Consider the following 16,224-nt stretch of genomic DNA (forward strand, 5'->3'; position numbering starts at 1 on the left):
AACGTGTTAGTTCTTCAAATTCCTGATCCCAGTACCATCATTCTAGGGTCTTTATCTTACTTTCAAATCTTTTCATAGTCTTTTCAAACTTTTCATCATTACTCTGGATGGAGTCCTCTAAATCTTTTAAGCATTTCTTAATCTCACTAGTCAACTCAAATACAGTTACCGTGCTTCCCTGCTTATCATCTTGTTCTGTGGTCGTTTTCCCCGTAGAAGCCGATGAAGAACTAGTTAGAGGTGTCTGTTCCTCTCTATTCGAAGTTCTATCAGGGCTTGCTGTACTCATTAAAATTCTCAGGGTGGTTCTTCCGTATATATGTGACCCTTTCAAAGTGGTTTCTTATTGTAAATCTTAAATATTCTTTATAGTGATGATTTTCCAGCTGATACTGTACCGATGATTTACCATGTCGAGGCTAAAAGCCATCAATGGAATAATGCTAAGACCAATCATATGGAAACGACCCTCGAGCAACGATGCCATTTTACAATTCATTAGACAGAATCAAGAAATCTCCCAATCAAGCGTTTTCCAGGGAACTCTCTATGAGCATACTGTAATGAGGGAGCTGAGTGGAAAACTGAGTATGAACCAACTGCAAAAAATCGGTGGCTCTCATGATCGTGGTGTAGATATTAGAGGACAATGGCCATTAGATTTTGTGTTCGGTCAAGTAACTAAAGTTGTCCCGTTAGATGCCGTTCCCAAGCGGTGCAAGATCCACGGTACTACTCTGAAGCCTTTAAGATGTAAAATAGAGGAGAATGATGGTAAATTGGATCCGTTAAAGGCACTAGTGCAGTGCAAGGCCTTTAGCGGCTCTAAAGTATCGCCAAGAGAGTTCAGAGAACTTGTAGGTACGTTTGCATCAATAGTACCTGATTCACAGAGGAACCGTAGTGTAATCTTGATGTGTTCCCCAAATTTACTTACGAAGGAAGGGTTGAGTCTTATAAACACTGTAAAAGTGCCATTGATTTATCTTAGAATTGAAATGCTACAACGAATAGGTGACAATTACGATGTGGACAATTCAGGTAGATTACTGAATTATTACGAGAACGACTACGCAGCAGCACTGTTGCAAGGGTGTGGTATTAAAGAATGGTTAAAATTATCACTTTATAGACGATGAGAAATCTATGTATTTTTTCTTTAACTTGTTCATTTGATGTATTTACTGAATGTGAGTTCTTCCCGACATAACGTAAATTGAAATCAAAGACAACAAGAAGATAATTATCCAAAGAACCAAGTAACCACCCAGTTTCGACCAAAGCAGTACATGAAAGGTATTCCATTCGATCTTTCCAATGCTTATAGAGTTTAATACTGTTCTGTAATTGCCAAGGATTCACGATGATATCATCACATAAAGAATCTACACGGAAAAACTCTTAGAAGAACGCTCTTTTGAAAGCGAAGAGAACCTCTGCAATACTGACCGTAGCCACAGGACATCATCAGAGCTCCTCGAGGTTCTAAATCACATCCTATGCCAAACATATATGTTTAAATACAATACCCGCCGTAAATCACCTTTCGAACTCCGAAAGATAATCTCCTGTCCGAAAACCAGGGGTGTCCGGTAAGGGTTTATCTATCCGCCACACCCTGGTTGTCCGGCGGAAAGTTAGTCCGAGTATATCTTGCTTTATCTATGATGCCCTAACTTTCCTAAAAGACTGTACCCTAATCTCTTATTTTCCTCGGTAATAAAATCTTTAACAAAAGTACTTAAACGAGATTAAAGGTCTCTATGTAGAATGAGTCCATCTGATCGAGAAGGACTTAAAGGAAACAAGAACCTTCCACTTTGATACATTGATATTCGAGGATCTTAAAAAATCGATTCAATTGTATTATAACTCCTAATTTTAAGTTAAATCGATAACAACAACAATAACAATGTCATCCTCACCCCCACAAGAGCTTAAGAAGAAACCAATCTCGTTTTCTAACATTTTACTAGGTGCTGGTCTCAACCTAGCTGAAGTCTCAACTTTGGGACAACCATTGGAGGTTGTAAAGACAACCATGGCTGCTCATAGACAATTCACATTTGCACAAGCCATTAGACATGTGTGGTCACGTGGTGGTATCTTTGGGTTCTTTCAAGGTTTAATCCCATGGGCATGGATTGAAGGCTCTACTAAAGGTGCAGTACTTCTATTCGTGTCTGCAGAATCTGAATATCGTTACAGAAGTTTCGGATTGAACAACTTCTTCGCAGGTATAATGGGCGGTATTACAGGTGGTCTCGCACAAGCATATCTTACAATGGGATTCTGTACATGTATGAAGACCGTTGAAATTACTAGAAGTAAAGCAGCAGAAGCAGGAATTCCACCTTCTACATGGCAAATCTTCAGACAAATTTATGCAAAGGAAGGTATTAGAGGTATTAATAGAGGTGTTAACGCTGTTGCCATTAGACAAATGACAAATTGGGGTTCTAGATTTGGTTTGGCACGTTTAGTTGAAGAGGGTATGAGGAAATTCTCCGGTAAGGGAGCTGATGATAGATTATCAGCTGTGGAAAAGATCGGTGCCTCCGTTGTTGGTGGTGGGTTATCAGCATGGAATCAACCAATTGAAGTGGTGAGAGTTGAAATGCAATCGAGAACCCATGATCCAAATAGACCCAAGAATTTGACGGTTGCCAAGACCTTAAAATACATCTACCAATCAAATGGTCTAAAAGGTCTTTACCGTGGTGTAACTCCACGTATAGGTCTAGGTGTCTGGCAAACCGTTTTCATGGTCGGTGTGGGTGATATAGCAAGAGAATTCGTCGCCAAGTTAACTGGTGAAAAACCAGCAGGTAAGCATTGATCGGCGATTTGTACGTATATTATCATAAGCACAAATAATAATAAAATGACAAACTACTTTTACAAACCTATCTATAATAGACAACTTAATTCACTGGAGATCTTGAACCCCATTTATCATAACCGTAAAGCCCGCCAAGTGTCATAGATAAACCGACTAATTGAATGACATTTAATTTCGATTCCCAAACTAAAGCGACTAGAATGATAACAATACGTTTCATAATGTTAGCCACACTGTAATTGACCGAAGATAACATACCAATTAACTGGAATGCCAGTAGTGCTTGAAGAAAATGGGCAAAGCCATGCAATACGATTAGTGAGCTAACTCTACCGTTTAAATCTTGGAAAACGCTTTGATGTTGAAATAATTCATTTGTTAAAAATGGTGGCAATGTTAGCAGAAATCCCATACATGAACAGTAGAAAAGAATGGTAATTTTATCAATTTGTAGTGGGGAAACCTCTTTCCTCTTTGAAGTTGTTGGCGACGATGAAGGTAAAATTCCTCTATTACGTTTAACCGTTAGAATTCCCTTGGCAAAAATATTTTGAGATACGAAGATTAACATTGATAATGATGCGAAAATGAAACCTGATCCCATTTGTAAGTTTTTATTCGAGGAGCTGTTTGGAGTTCTACTACCATGGGTTGCCCAGCAAGTAACCATAACTCCCATAATAAGCGGTATTAGTGTATAGTAAGTCATTGGATTATACTGCCTGCCTTGAAATAATCTGTAATAACTAACTGTGATGATGGGCGAAAGTGCCTTTATGGAATGGACTAATGAAACAGGTATCAGAGAAGTCGCCTTGTGAGTGCTAATGTGACCAATAAATTGGAAAATCCCCATGGGAAAAGTCGTCATCAAGACGATTTTACAGGGTACTAAAAACTTCCCTGAAATGGAATCCTTGAAATTACCATCCAAATAACAGGGCAGTATACCTTCAGGGAAGTTAGAACAAGCTCTTGCTAAACGGCCTGTTTGTAAACCAGGTCTCTGCAAATAATTGACCAAAGTAATGAAACCTACACACAGCAGGGCACTTGCTAAAAATTGCAATTCCGTTAATGCTACTGGATGTGTAAATTCTTTCAAAATAGCCTTGGAAAGATTGCTGGAAACAGATGAAGTCACGTACCAAATTAAACAGATGGCTGTAACTTTGATGTCAACTTCAGGTAAGTACCTTTGAACATCTTGGGGGAATAAACCAACGAACTTCTGTTTGCAAAGTGCTATGCGACTCAGAGGTCCCTGGCCTCTGACTAATAGCTTAGGTCTATCCAGTAGATCCTGTTGCTTTCTCGCTTGCGTAGACTCAGTGGCATATGCATTGTTATTTACCGATAGTCTCCTATGAGTAGTACTCTGAGTAGTAATCATGATGACAGTAGAAGTAATAATACTATAGTGCAGAGCTGTCTCAGTGACAGGAGAACTTCTGATGTTGGTATTTTTCTAAGTTGAAGAAACTAGTAGAAATATATTAAACTAGTATCCTGAAGGAGCAGAGAAAAAAAAATTCTGAAGGAAAAACAAACAAACAAATACAATAACTCAGATGCTGTTGCAATCAACAAGAATTTGAGTGTAGGAGATCTCCTTGGAACTTATCTTTTCAAATAATAGTGATATTTTTTTTCATTCTCGTTGTTTGTTTATTTATTTTTCGGTGAAAAAAAAAAATCGAGCTCATCGCCACTGCAATGAGGAAATGGATGCCCATAATGGAAACTGCAAGTTTGCTGCATGGCTGGATTAGTCCTTCTAATTGAGACTGCAATTGCATTCGGAGTCAAGATTCCAGTGCCCGGTTTCCCTATAAGTATCGGTAACCCACTTGAGCTAAACCATTACAATTCCAATTCCCTCTCGCTATTATTAGTGTTTCCATTATGTCTTGCACGTAATTTCGACTCAAATTTTTCTCTTTTCCTTTTGTTGCTTTTTGTACCATGGAATCTCTGTGACAACCTCTTGTATGCCTCCTTCGTTGTCAGTGGAGTACCCATTTCATCTCGGTACACTAAGTTAATTTCTGCATTGGGGTCTTGGTTAACGTCATTTGAGGACGGCAGCAGTTCCTTTTTTTGCAAGAAATGCAGTGTTGATGCAAGCCCTGTGGAGAAATCGAGGGCTTGCGACTCTGTAGTTGCAGGGACACTGGACTCCGCAACTTCCACTGGCTTGGGGCCTTCTTGTTCTTTCTGCTCTTGCTCTTTATTTTCATTTTCCACTATATTCACTCTCAGAGATTCCAGGAATTGCACATTTTCGTCAATGACTAGATCTGAATTCTTGTTCACTTGTGCGAGATTTGCAGACCTGTCCTGCCTTTCCAATTTTTCCCTTTGAATCTGCTGGGCAATCTCCTGTGGTGTCTGTATTCTGTTTTTTAGCAGTGGTCTGGATGCAACTGAAATTTGCTCCTGGGCTTCTTCAGTATCCTCATCTTCATCTATCAATGCCACCGGTTGGATCTTGGATGGTAATTTGACCCTCGACTTAACGTCTCTTTTGCTTCTTTTCTTAATTTTGACAGGCTGGAAATCTGTAGGGTGGTCGTTATCATCTTCATCATCCTGCTCATCAAATTCGACTTTAATCTTACCTTCAGCAGCAGGCTTGCTCTCAGTAACCTTGTTTTCACCGCCCACTGTTACCACTGTCTCATCGTTATCCTTCGACCGTTCATCCTTATCCAGATCGAAACTTGACACTTGCAAAGGTTTGAACTTTCTATGCTTATTCAATTTCTTCAACCTTATATTTTCACGATCTCTTTGTGATTGAGTCAATACCGTATTCTCTAGTATATCATCGCCTCCATCTTCATCGTTTAGAGACTGTTCCTTAAGTGTAAGAACAACGCCGTTTTTCGAATCGATTTCATCAATTCCATGGGAGATTCTCAAAGATGGCAGTTCTTCTTCTGGTTCATCTTCATGAATCACCTTGATCGGTTTATGTCTCTTCTGAGTCCCGATCTTGCTTAACCAATCTTTATCATCTTCTTGCACATGGGACGAGCTTGGTGAGTTTCTCAAAGAGGCTAGTCTCTTGCGTAGTCCGCTGACTTTATCATTATCCATGAACTGGAATCCACCATTGTCAGTTTTGGTCTCTTTGGGTTCTGGTCTCCGTTCAATACGTTGTCTCTTTTGTTCAGATTTAGGTCCAGGTTCGATAGGCTTTAAACCAAGCTGTCTTCGAATGGCATTAGTCTCTTCAAGAGAAAGATTAATCTCATCAGCCATGGCTTCAATATGTCAAGGAATTTTTTCTATAACTACTTCGCTGTGATGCCTGTATTAAAGTGAATCAAGCTCATCGCGCCATACTAATAAAGTTTCGCACTCAAGATATCACATGAAAAGTCTACACAGCTAACTATACCATTAATAATTAGTATAACCTGTATTTAAATGAAAAGGTAAAGTAGCCATGTTGTTACTTTCGAATGATCGTACTAATATTTTCTCAGTCTTTAAATCTTCGCTAATTTACAGAAAAATCAATTAAATCTCTATGAAGCCATCTATTTGCTTTTCTCCTTCTTTGATTTCTTTTCTTTCTTTTCTTTCTTCTCCTTCTTGTCCTTCTTCGATTTCTTTGATTCCTTTGAATCTTCTTCATCTTCATCTCTCTTTCTCTTCTTTTCCTTCTTATCCTTCTTTTCTTTCTTTTCCTTCTTCTCCTTCTTGTCTTTCTTCTCCTTCTTCTCCTTCTTCTCTTCTTGTTCAGATTCAGATTCTTCGTCATCAGAGTCAGCGTCAGATTTTGCTGGAGCAGCTGATGCAGTATCAGCATCAGCATTGTAAGCTCTGGCTTCTGAAATTTCTACCTTCTTAGCTTCACGCACCACCTTTGGTGTGGTTCTCAAATCTCTACCTTCTAATTGTGAAAGTCTGTTTTCCACCTTAGATCTTGATTCCAAACCAACATCACCAGAATCATCTCTGTCTTCTGCCAATGCATCATAACGTAGTGAAACTGCAGCCTTAGCGGCGAGCACTCTAGCGATCTTACCCTTGTTCTTACCGGTAGCTTGACCAACTAGAGATGCATGGTATAACAACCCGTATTTGGGGGTATCGTGCTTAGTCTTCAAAGCTCTGAAGAGTGCCTTCTCAGCCCCCAAAATTTGAATGGTAGATGCAGGAGACTTAGCCAATGAAACTAAAGAACCAGCGTGAGAAATTAATCTAGCACCAACTAATTCACCGACCAATTGGGTCAAATTAGGGGCAATAGCCTTCATTCTAGCAGTCAAGTAGTTTGACAATTGTTCTCTGTAAGTAGCAAAATCCACAATTTGTTGGGCCAAAGCACCAATGTTATCCAAATCAGTCTTGGTAATTTCAGTACCCATAGAAACTTCAGCTGCAGCTTTAACACGTTCTTCAATTTCTTCTGGCAAAATGGCGCTCATATCGGTCTCAGCTGCCTTTGATCTAACTCCCATAGTCAAGATAATTCTTGCGTAGGCCACTAAATCAGTAACAATCTTGGCCAATTCAGGGAAATGCCAACCGTACCATTCTTTACATCTCATGGAATAAGTGTTGATCTCTTTGTCTAAGTCGTCCAAAAGGGCAATAGCTTGAATGATCATAACATCAACCTTATCTGCGGAAAACTTAAGCTTATGACGACCGATAGAGTGTGCCAAACCAAGAGACATTTTGTTTAGATCATTATCAGTTAATCCTGGCAAAAGTTCAGGCAAGTACTCCTTAACAGCTCTGTAGATATCTAGAGTAACTGCATCCGAAACCACATTGAAGTTTAAACCCAGTTTGTTAATAGAATTTGCCAATTTAGTTTCACTAACAATCAAAGTAGATTTTTTGTCCTTTTTAACTTCATCTAAAAGGCTTTGTAGCTGTGGAGTAACTTTACCTTCAGTAATAGAGTTAGCTTCCTCCAAAGCGTTGGCAGCAGAGTTAAATTTGGAAAAGGCAGCGATCTTAAATTCATCCAAGACTTTTTCAGAAGAATCCAAGTCTTGGATCAACTTGGGGGACTTGTGAATCTTCTTGTCGGAAGCCTTTAAAAGTGCATAACCGGCAGACGTTTCAGTCAACACGTAAGACATGGCCAGTGGAGCAATGAAATGAAAGTAATTACAGATAGGATGGAAGTCAAAAATAAAAGCTCTCCCAAAGGCTCTTCGTGTTACTATCTGTTTGCTAACTCTTTTAACAGTTGATAATACGAGATGAGATGAGTTTGCAAAAATTTTCGATGAGCTTTGAAAATTTTTTTGAAAAATTTCATCAAGAGGGACCTGAGTGCACGTGACAACAGACCAAACATTGTACACGTGAATATCATGTGATACCTCATCGCGGGTAATCGTAGTAATGATAATAATAATAATAATAACAGACGTACATACATAAATATAGTCAAGGAATGGAGGAGTTCTAGCACTAATTTACAGTTTGTTTCCTTCTCAATGACCTCACAAAATATACGAAGGAGTGTTCAAGTGGGTCTCTTTTCATAGAGTAGAAGTTGTACCAGTAGGAACTAAATGCATCGATTGAGCAGCACTAATAGCAGCTTGTGTAGCAGCGTGTACTTTAGGATGGGATTTTTGAGTTGCAACAATAACGCAGTGCATGAAGATTGAAGATAGAAATGGAATTGTGAAATTATCATCCCAATTGAAAAGATCGATACCTTCACTTAATGCGGCTACTAACCCACCTAGCCATGAAATTTCGAAAAGACTCAAGAAACTCGTTTCTGGACTCCAAGCAATCTCACCAGGACGATTCACATAGTGGTAGTGAGGTACAAAATAACCGTAAAATCCAAGACATGTGAACACACCTACCGTAAATGCGGCTAGGGAACCGGCTAGAGATTTGTTACCGGAAATTTTAGGAGTTAGATGACCATATTTCCTCCCAAAGGTGGATGCTGCAGTGTCAGACCAACTTAATAGAAACAGTGAAATTACAGCCACATCTTTGGAGAAAAACGTAAATGAAAAGATCAATCCCAAAAGGTACCAAAGAACACCGTTATAACCATGGATTTCCTTTTCTCTCATTAGGGCACCCACTGTACGACAGTAAGCCTTATTGAATAATGGCCAGCGTAATCTTAATAAATCTAATGCACCTATAATGATAAACGCATAAATCAATGGCCACTTGATTTTTGTATAGTCCACATTTTGAGTGTAAAGGTATAACGTTATGAATCCGATAGATGAATGAAATGACTTACGTGGAACTTCATTTTTAGCGATAAAGTTACCAAACCACTGGTGGGATTTCAATGAAATTTCTTTAGTTTTACTAGTCTCCTTTGGTTGAGGAGAACTATTAGCTGCTGAATCAACATTCTCTCTTTTACCTTTGTACGTACCTTGGGAATCCTGTTCAGAGTGACGTTGATAACCGTTTGAACTCGGTATATTATTAACTTCTTGAACCATGGTCTGAATTAATGATTCAGCTTGACGGGGTTAATAAGACTGTAGAGCTAGTTATCACTGTAATACCTGTCTAACTATGTGCTGATACTATTGATTGAGATGTTTACGCATCTCGAGAAATGATCAAGCGAATTAATCGGCCACTAAGGTGTTACCCGCAATGAATGTGAAGATCTATCGGTGAAGGGACCAACTTGACGCCGGTACGAATAATAATACTAACAACGACAATATTAATAGTATTAGTACGTATTCCAACCTACGCTTAAATTTGGTTTGTTTTAAAATCTACAAAACTGATTTGATTATACATAACAGTAAAGGATTAGAGATGAAAAGAGAAAAAATTTATAGATGAGACTAATACTAATCCTTCGCTTAGTAGAAAGTGGATGGTCTCTTGTAAGCAAAAGTCTTGGTAGACTTTTGGACTCTGTGAGGTAGGGGGAATTTCAAGTCCTTGGTCAAGAATTGCTTGATGTTGTTTCTCTTGACATCGGCGGTCTTTTCAATCTCAGCAACCTTTAGGATGTGGATAGATCTAAATCTAGCTCTGTGTCTTGCGGCCATATCTTGGTACAAAGTTTCCACAGCGGCGACTCTGCTCACATCTCTGATTTCCTTGTACATGTTGTGAGTACCAGATCTAGAGTCGTATCTAACCCAGATACCGAAGTTCTTGACCTTACCTGGATGGTTTTCGTGAAGTTGGTTAATGGAAACAACTTCACCAGATGCCTTCTTGACCTTGTAAAGTTTTTGCAAGAAGTACCAGTAACGAGACTTAGCCACCACTTCGTTTGGAGCAAAGATTCTCATTCTGAACAACTTTGGTTCAGGAACGTTCTCGGTGGGCAAACGACGGCCAATAACTTGGTATTCTTTCATGTAAGCCACTATTTTAATCTTTTGTTAGTATATTCTGTTCGTTCAAGCGTCTAGCAGACGAAAAGAAAGAGAAAAGTTGTCAGCCGAGTAACATCGCATTGCAACAACTACCTCTCTCTTAATTATTCATCAGTATTTCAATAATATACTCACTTTTTGATCTGTGCTTCCGGTACTACCGTACTGTCAATACCAATTACCAAGATGATTGATTTTTGTCAGTGTAACTTTTCATCATCCATTAGCGTCATGAAACGGGCTCTCGGCTCGCGCTGTCCTCCCCATACCGAGGGGACAATGTGCGGTGGGTCCCCTTCGCGTGCTAGCAGGAGGTTTCCGGCAAGCGGTTCCTCGCCTGGGCAGAGCGCTCTGCCTAGCTCAACGGGGAACGCTCCGTCTATCCTCCTGCGGTCCTTCCGCCTAGCTCTTTACAAGGGACTCACGTCTTCACACAACGACGCGAATCGTCTGAAAAAAAAAGAATCCACTTCGAAATAAAAGAAAAAAGTACAAGGGTGAATGGATTGTCAGGAGAATGTAAGGGTGGAGATAGTACGAACACAAAACAGTCAAACTAGTCTTTCCATCCCACAGCACGTGGCTTTTACTCTTAGTGTATATATCTCTTCAAAATATTTTCGTTATTTAACTATTCATATGCATTTAACTTTTGACGCTGACACTGCAGACGCTGCAGACACTGCAGATGTTAACGCTAAAAGGTGGTGCTAAAGGACGCTAAAGATTACTAAATTCTAAAATGCTAAAACACTAAAATTTCCGACCTTTTGAACGGGTGCATTAAACGTGGGATTGAATTTCCTCCACACGGTCTTGGATGGCATTTTGACCTTGTTCCACAACGTTATTCACTTTCTTCTTTTGATTGTGAAATGGATTTGTTAACAATTTTTGTGGACCATGACTCTTGATGTATTCGGCAGCTTCCTTCTCTAATTCCGAAATGGCATTCTTAGAACCGTTTAATGAATCCTTAAATCCTAAACTTGGTTGCTTATCCAAGGATTTATTAAGAACTTTGTTTGCATGAATAAAGTAATGACATGGCATCATACCAGTATCAATTACACTTTTCTCAAGAACAGGAATTGATCTAGAAAAAAAATTAATCACTAGGGCAACGCTTCTGTTCAATTCACTTGAATAACCATCTTTTGGTACATCTTCACCCTTGGGGAACCATTTAACATAATTATTCTGGAAAAAATTGTTTAGCGGTGCAGTTAAGGGATCCAAGGAACTTCTAACCAATGGTTTACCCTTTGTATCATAAAGCTTTTCGTTGTAATATTTTCTAAATTTAAGAACTTGATTATGAGTAGGTTGGTAGATGTTTTGGTCTGCAATTGACAGAGTCTTATCGGTAGCCTGTTTACCATATTTCTTTGTATAAGTATATGGCAATAATGCTTCTTCACCCAATTTTTGATACGTCTTTGTCTTTAGAGATGGGACAATTTTTTCAGTTAAATTTAATGAAGAATTTGCCATAGTGTCAACTGTATTAGTCACTGGTAAAGCTATTTGCATCATTTTGGATTCTAAAATGGATTTCAACCATGGTTTAGTGTTAGCATGTAAAATTCTAGCCGCAGGAACTTCTTGTAAAAATGAACGAGTTTCTTGAACCAGCGGATAAGATTTAATATGATCAACAGTTTTCAATGGAATTGCCTTCTTCCTTTCAGGTACTGTGACATGTTGTTCAACTTGTTCTGTAACATTTGCCACTTGAGTTTGTACTTTTTCAGTTGCGTTCTCAACTTGGGCGGCTACATTAGATGCAACGTTTGAAGGTGAAGCAGATTCTGATGAAAGTAAAACAGGCGGATTTTTTGAACTACCGGAAGAGTGTTTTCTATGAAATGCTGGCATTGTTAAGTTAATTAGCTGTAGATGTGTGTTGTATGATAAAAAATAATAGACAACCTGTTTTAGTGTAGCTAAAGGAAAACTGGCCTTGTCTGTGTGATTATATGTGAAAGGAAGGAGAAGAGGAAAAGTAAACGGGAGAAGTGTAAATGAAAATTGGTTCCTTATGGTCTATTTATACTTTTTCTCCCCCCCCCTCGAAAAGCTTTTGTGTTCCATATTAATTTAATTTAGCTTATTTTCTTCGGAGATCCCCTTTCTTCTTCTAGCCTGCCGCTGAACCCGCTAGCCGCGGGGACCCCCACAAGGGAAGAAAATTAAAACTCCGAAGAATATCAATGCTTGAACACAAAAGAAATCATAAAGATATTATATCACAAGAACTGATTAACTTCCTTTTTATGTCTTCTCGAAGCTAATTAAGACATTTAGCGAAATAAAAATCGTTCGAATGGAAGTGGGAGGGAATGTCAGTCTTCCAGAACAAATCAAAAAGAATGTCATGTCCATATTTTACCTTTTCTTGTTAATGATTGCACATCCTTTATATAGGTGCTCACAGTAGCCTATTTCGTCTATAACTCTCACGAAATATTACCTTATTCCAAATTAGTCTACCCTATCAAACGCCTTCTATTCTACTTCAAGATTAATCCGATCAGACAAATATTCTTTCTGGGGCATAAATGACTATGACCCTTTCGGTAGATGTAGACACCTAGCAATGTTTATCAAATGCAAGCTTTCTTAATTACTTCACATCTTGGCTCGCCTGTTCGCGTTCCTACAACAAGGCCGATTATATATGTTTATTTACATAACAATACGTAAACAAACAGTGAAGAAGAAAAACACCGTTTTACAGCCGTACTATAACGGTGTCTCTGAGACCTCGTGAGACTCTCCTACCACCTAGGAATGAACGATAAAAAGGACATTCCCCGGAACTTAAAACGAGTCGTTTTTATTTCAAAGATTAATCATTCCTGAAAGCAAGAGGTCGTTCAGCAATTTCCATTATACAATGAAAATCATCGAAGCCGTTTTCTTTCTCTTGGAAAGATGAGAAGCAGAGAGGTGGTTAAGGCAGTAGTAGATTGAAGAAATTTTCAATACTAGATGCTGACCCATGATACATAAGCAAATAGTTTTATTATGATGTATGTATGTATTGTTGAGGGGAAATAGTTGCGGAGGTTGCCTGTAGTCCTCGAGGGCTTAATATGTAAATCTTGTTGCAGATCGTTTTCCTAATCGGGTCAAAGAATAGGGCGAAACAACTCATTTAGGTCACCCCATTCCTTTTCGGGCTGGCCGTATTATACTAATCGAAATATTTCAACACTTGTTCGGACAAATGAGAAGCAACGCAGTAGAGTCGTCGAATACACGGCTGTCTGTATTGTCGAGATTGATAGGAAAAACAATACCCATGGCTGGATACACTAAGCTATGCGATCGCCAGAATTTACGCACGCGTCACTCATAGAAGGAAAAAAATGGCTCGAGAACCTGATTGCTCGAGAACTTGACGGCTCGAGAACTTGACGGCTCGAGACGCTCGAATGGACTAGAAATTCATATATAAACGGGCAAGACATTGACTAAAATTTAGCCAAACTCGTATCAATTGGTCTTCCCCGTACTTGTTTTTACGAAACCAAGCATTCGCTCAAGAAACAATCCATTCGTTATACTTATATTTTATCATTTTATTTTCCCAAAAAATGTCAGACCCCATGATTCTATCGACCCCATCAAGACTCAAGAGGCCTATTGTACCAGAGACACCATTGAAACAAAATAGGCATTGTTATGCTCTTAATGTAGATTCGACACCAACAAAGGTATCAAGACTTGACTTTTCCATGGAGCCGCTAACAATCCGGTTTAAGACAAAGTCTAACAAACGTCGTCGGACTTAAAGTTCTTCGAACATTTAATGAAAACCTTTGCTTTTTTATCAATTTTAACAAATTATTCTTACGGTTCGGTTACTTTTTCTTCCTTTTTTTTGGGTTATTGTCCCTGGCGACAAGATATGATTTGATTCCAATTTTCAATGTTTTATTTGTATTATACTTTATCATCCTCACTTTTTCCTCCTATTTTCATTAACGTCTTCACTAACATTATCATTTTAAACACTCCTGGCTGGCTCTTTTTTTTATAAATTTCTATAAACAATTTCAATTTCAATTTCAATTTCAATTTCAATTTCAAATAATATTATTATTTTGTAGATAAACAGTTATCGGTGTTACAGTTAGCGACTTCATCTACCAAACAGTGCGATTCTACCGAAGTTGCACCGTAAGACGATTGAGGGGCTTCTGGCGTTGATGGCATTGTCGATGACATTACTTGATGAGAAGGATCCGTATCTCTTGTAGTTACATTCGGGCTTTCTCCATCATCCAGAAATTCCGGCTGTACAGTAGCTGAATGAATACCGTAGTTATGGAATATACTACGAATTAATTTTGCAACAACGACGAATTGCGAAGGTGTAGAATTAATTTGAACGTGAATGGAAGCGATGTAAAGCGATTCAGTTAAATTCCAAATATGAAAATCGTGAACAGAAAGAACACCAGGAACTTTTAATACTTGAGCCTTAACTTCATCAGCTGAAATCGTAGAAGGTGTTGCTTGCAAAAGAATACGACCCGATTTTCTTGATAATGGCAAAGCAGACGCAAAGATCAGACAAGTGATAATTAGTGAAACGGCAGGGTCAGTATATTGTTTCCAAGAATAGTCCGTCTTCCAAATAACTAAAGCTGCAAGGATCACACCAATGTTACCCAGAGCGTCGCCTGCAACGTGTAGGAATACACCATGCATGTTCAGAGAAGTTGGAGATTTTGAATGGTCTTTTTTAAGATGCGAAGCTGCTTCTAATTCTCTCTGTCTGGCCAACAAACCCGTACTTTCAGTCGACATTCTCTCAACAACACTTTGAGGCCAAATGTCACCAATATTATCATTAGATGGATCAATACTCGAATTACTAGCATTACGACCAATGGTTTGATAGAAATTTTGTTCTCTCTCCAATTCCAATAATTCATCATCCGCGTGCGAATGCGAATGCGAGGTATGATGTTCTTCATCACCATGAGAATGATCACTACCACCATGGGAATGGCCATGATCGTGGAAAATGGCTAATCCTACAATATTTGAACACAATCCGGCAATACCGACAATAAGAACTAATTTAGGATTTTCAATGTTGGGGGGATCTAATAACCTTTGTAAGGCTTCGACAAAAATGGTAAAGCACAATGCAATCAAGAAAATTGCATTGACAAGGGCTCCTAAAATTTCGGCCCTTTTCCAGCCATACGTATATTTGGAATCGGGATTTCTATTCTTCGAGACATTGACTGCCCAAAGCGCAACTAACAATGAAATCACGTCATTTAACATGTGGAAAGAATCTGCAATTAATGCCAATGATTTTGACATATATCCGATTGTAATTTCTAAAAGAAAGAAAATCGAATCTAACGCCAATAACGAGATCAACCTAAATTCCTTGGCTGTTAGAGTAACCATGATGGGAGATGCAGCCAATAGGTCTATCTAGCTAAGATTCTTGATAACTAAGGCACAGAGTATATCACTCTTGAAGAACTATCTTTTATAGCTATTGTCAGTGTAATTCCACAATAGACCTTGTATTCATCAGGGTGCTTAGAGAATCTATACGTTTTAATAATCCAATTCGATGGATTACCCTTACCTCTTGACACAAGTAAGAAAAATATCCTGCTCGTCAAATATGATCAAAGGAGTCTAAGTATGTAAATACGTTTAGCTGAAACGGAGAGTAGTTGCAGGAATTGGCAACACTGGTTTATGCTACCGTAGAAGATACAGCTTTTCAAGAGCTTTTCGACGATTTATTTCAACACTGATTGGCCCATGCGTCAAAACCACGACCTGTGTTTGCTATCTGCGTAGTGCACAATTTCAGAAAGATTACACAGCAGTATTGATATAAAATTACAGTAGTTTCAAGCGGGTAACCTTAAGAATGTTCTGCGTATATTTGCCAAGGACAGCCTTACGGCTAAAAGGAGCGCCGAAATCAGATTCGGAGTGATTTACACCCAAATCATATCACTT

At 38.8% G+C, this 16,224-nt stretch overlaps 10 protein-coding genes across 10 annotated transcripts; 2 read left to right on the plus strand and 8 right to left on the minus strand.

The window, feature by feature from the left end:
• Window positions 1-37: 37 nt before the first annotated feature.
• BIL1 (Bil1p) lies at window positions 38-289 on the minus strand (the record flags this gene model as incomplete). The annotated part of the gene is made up of 1 exon (XM_002497695.1): window positions 38-289. The coding sequence occupies one exon, from the start codon at window positions 287-289 to the stop codon at window positions 38-40; it is 252 nt and encodes an 83-aa protein (XP_002497740.1).
• Window positions 290-410: 121 nt separating this feature from the next.
• Window positions 411-1,139, plus strand: RRG7 (Rrg7p; the record flags this gene model as incomplete). The annotated part of the gene is made up of 1 exon (XM_002497696.1): window positions 411-1,139. One exon carries the CDS (start codon window positions 411-413, stop codon window positions 1,137-1,139), a length of 729 nt encoding a protein of 242 aa, XP_002497741.1.
• Window positions 1,140-1,912: 773 nt separating this feature from the next.
• Window positions 1,913-2,839, plus strand: YHM2 (Yhm2p; the record flags this gene model as incomplete). Its single annotated transcript, XM_002497697.1, has 1 exon — window positions 1,913-2,839. The coding sequence occupies one exon, from the start codon at window positions 1,913-1,915 to the stop codon at window positions 2,837-2,839; it is 927 nt and encodes a 308-aa protein (XP_002497742.1).
• Window positions 2,840-2,924: 85 nt separating this feature from the next.
• SLY41 (Sly41p) lies at window positions 2,925-4,235 on the minus strand (the record flags this gene model as incomplete). Its single annotated transcript, XM_002497698.1, has 1 exon — window positions 2,925-4,235. The coding sequence occupies one exon, from the start codon at window positions 4,233-4,235 to the stop codon at window positions 2,925-2,927; it is 1,311 nt and encodes a 436-aa protein (XP_002497743.1).
• A 470-nt stretch (window positions 4,236-4,705) lies between these two features.
• On the minus strand, window positions 4,706-6,109 carry SNU66 (U4/U6-U5 snRNP complex subunit SNU66; the record flags this gene model as incomplete). Its single annotated transcript, XM_002497699.1, has 1 exon — window positions 4,706-6,109. One exon carries the CDS (start codon window positions 6,107-6,109, stop codon window positions 4,706-4,708), a length of 1,404 nt encoding a protein of 467 aa, XP_002497744.1.
• A 281-nt stretch (window positions 6,110-6,390) lies between these two features.
• Window positions 6,391-7,950, minus strand: NOP58 (RNA-processing protein NOP58; the record flags this gene model as incomplete). The annotated part of the gene is made up of 1 exon (XM_002497700.1): window positions 6,391-7,950. The coding sequence occupies one exon, from the start codon at window positions 7,948-7,950 to the stop codon at window positions 6,391-6,393; it is 1,560 nt and encodes a 519-aa protein (XP_002497745.1).
• Window positions 7,951-8,358: 408 nt separating this feature from the next.
• Window positions 8,359-9,306, minus strand: DGK1 (diacylglycerol kinase; the record flags this gene model as incomplete). The annotated part of the gene is made up of 1 exon (XM_002497701.1): window positions 8,359-9,306. The coding sequence occupies one exon, from the start codon at window positions 9,304-9,306 to the stop codon at window positions 8,359-8,361; it is 948 nt and encodes a 315-aa protein (XP_002497746.1).
• A 378-nt stretch (window positions 9,307-9,684) lies between these two features.
• Window positions 9,685-10,194, minus strand: RPL20B (60S ribosomal protein eL20; the record flags this gene model as incomplete). Its single annotated transcript, XM_002497702.1, has 1 exon — window positions 9,685-10,194. One exon carries the CDS (start codon window positions 10,192-10,194, stop codon window positions 9,685-9,687), a length of 510 nt encoding a protein of 169 aa, XP_002497747.1.
• An 801-nt stretch (window positions 10,195-10,995) lies between these two features.
• On the minus strand, window positions 10,996-12,090 carry SPS4 (Sps4p; the record flags this gene model as incomplete). Its single annotated transcript, XM_002497703.1, has 1 exon — window positions 10,996-12,090. The coding sequence occupies one exon, from the start codon at window positions 12,088-12,090 to the stop codon at window positions 10,996-10,998; it is 1,095 nt and encodes a 364-aa protein (XP_002497748.1).
• A 2,229-nt stretch (window positions 12,091-14,319) lies between these two features.
• ZYRO0F12606g (cation diffusion facilitator family transporter) lies at window positions 14,320-15,651 on the minus strand (the record flags this gene model as incomplete). The annotated part of the gene is made up of 1 exon (XM_002497704.1): window positions 14,320-15,651. The coding sequence occupies one exon, from the start codon at window positions 15,649-15,651 to the stop codon at window positions 14,320-14,322; it is 1,332 nt and encodes a 443-aa protein (XP_002497749.1).
• Window positions 15,652-16,224: the final 573 nt, after the last annotated feature.

Source organism: Zygosaccharomyces rouxii, assembly GCF_000026365.1.
Source record: "Zygosaccharomyces rouxii strain CBS732 chromosome F complete sequence".
NCBI classification, from domain to species: domain Eukaryota; kingdom Fungi; phylum Ascomycota; class Saccharomycetes; order Saccharomycetales; family Saccharomycetaceae; genus Zygosaccharomyces; species Zygosaccharomyces rouxii.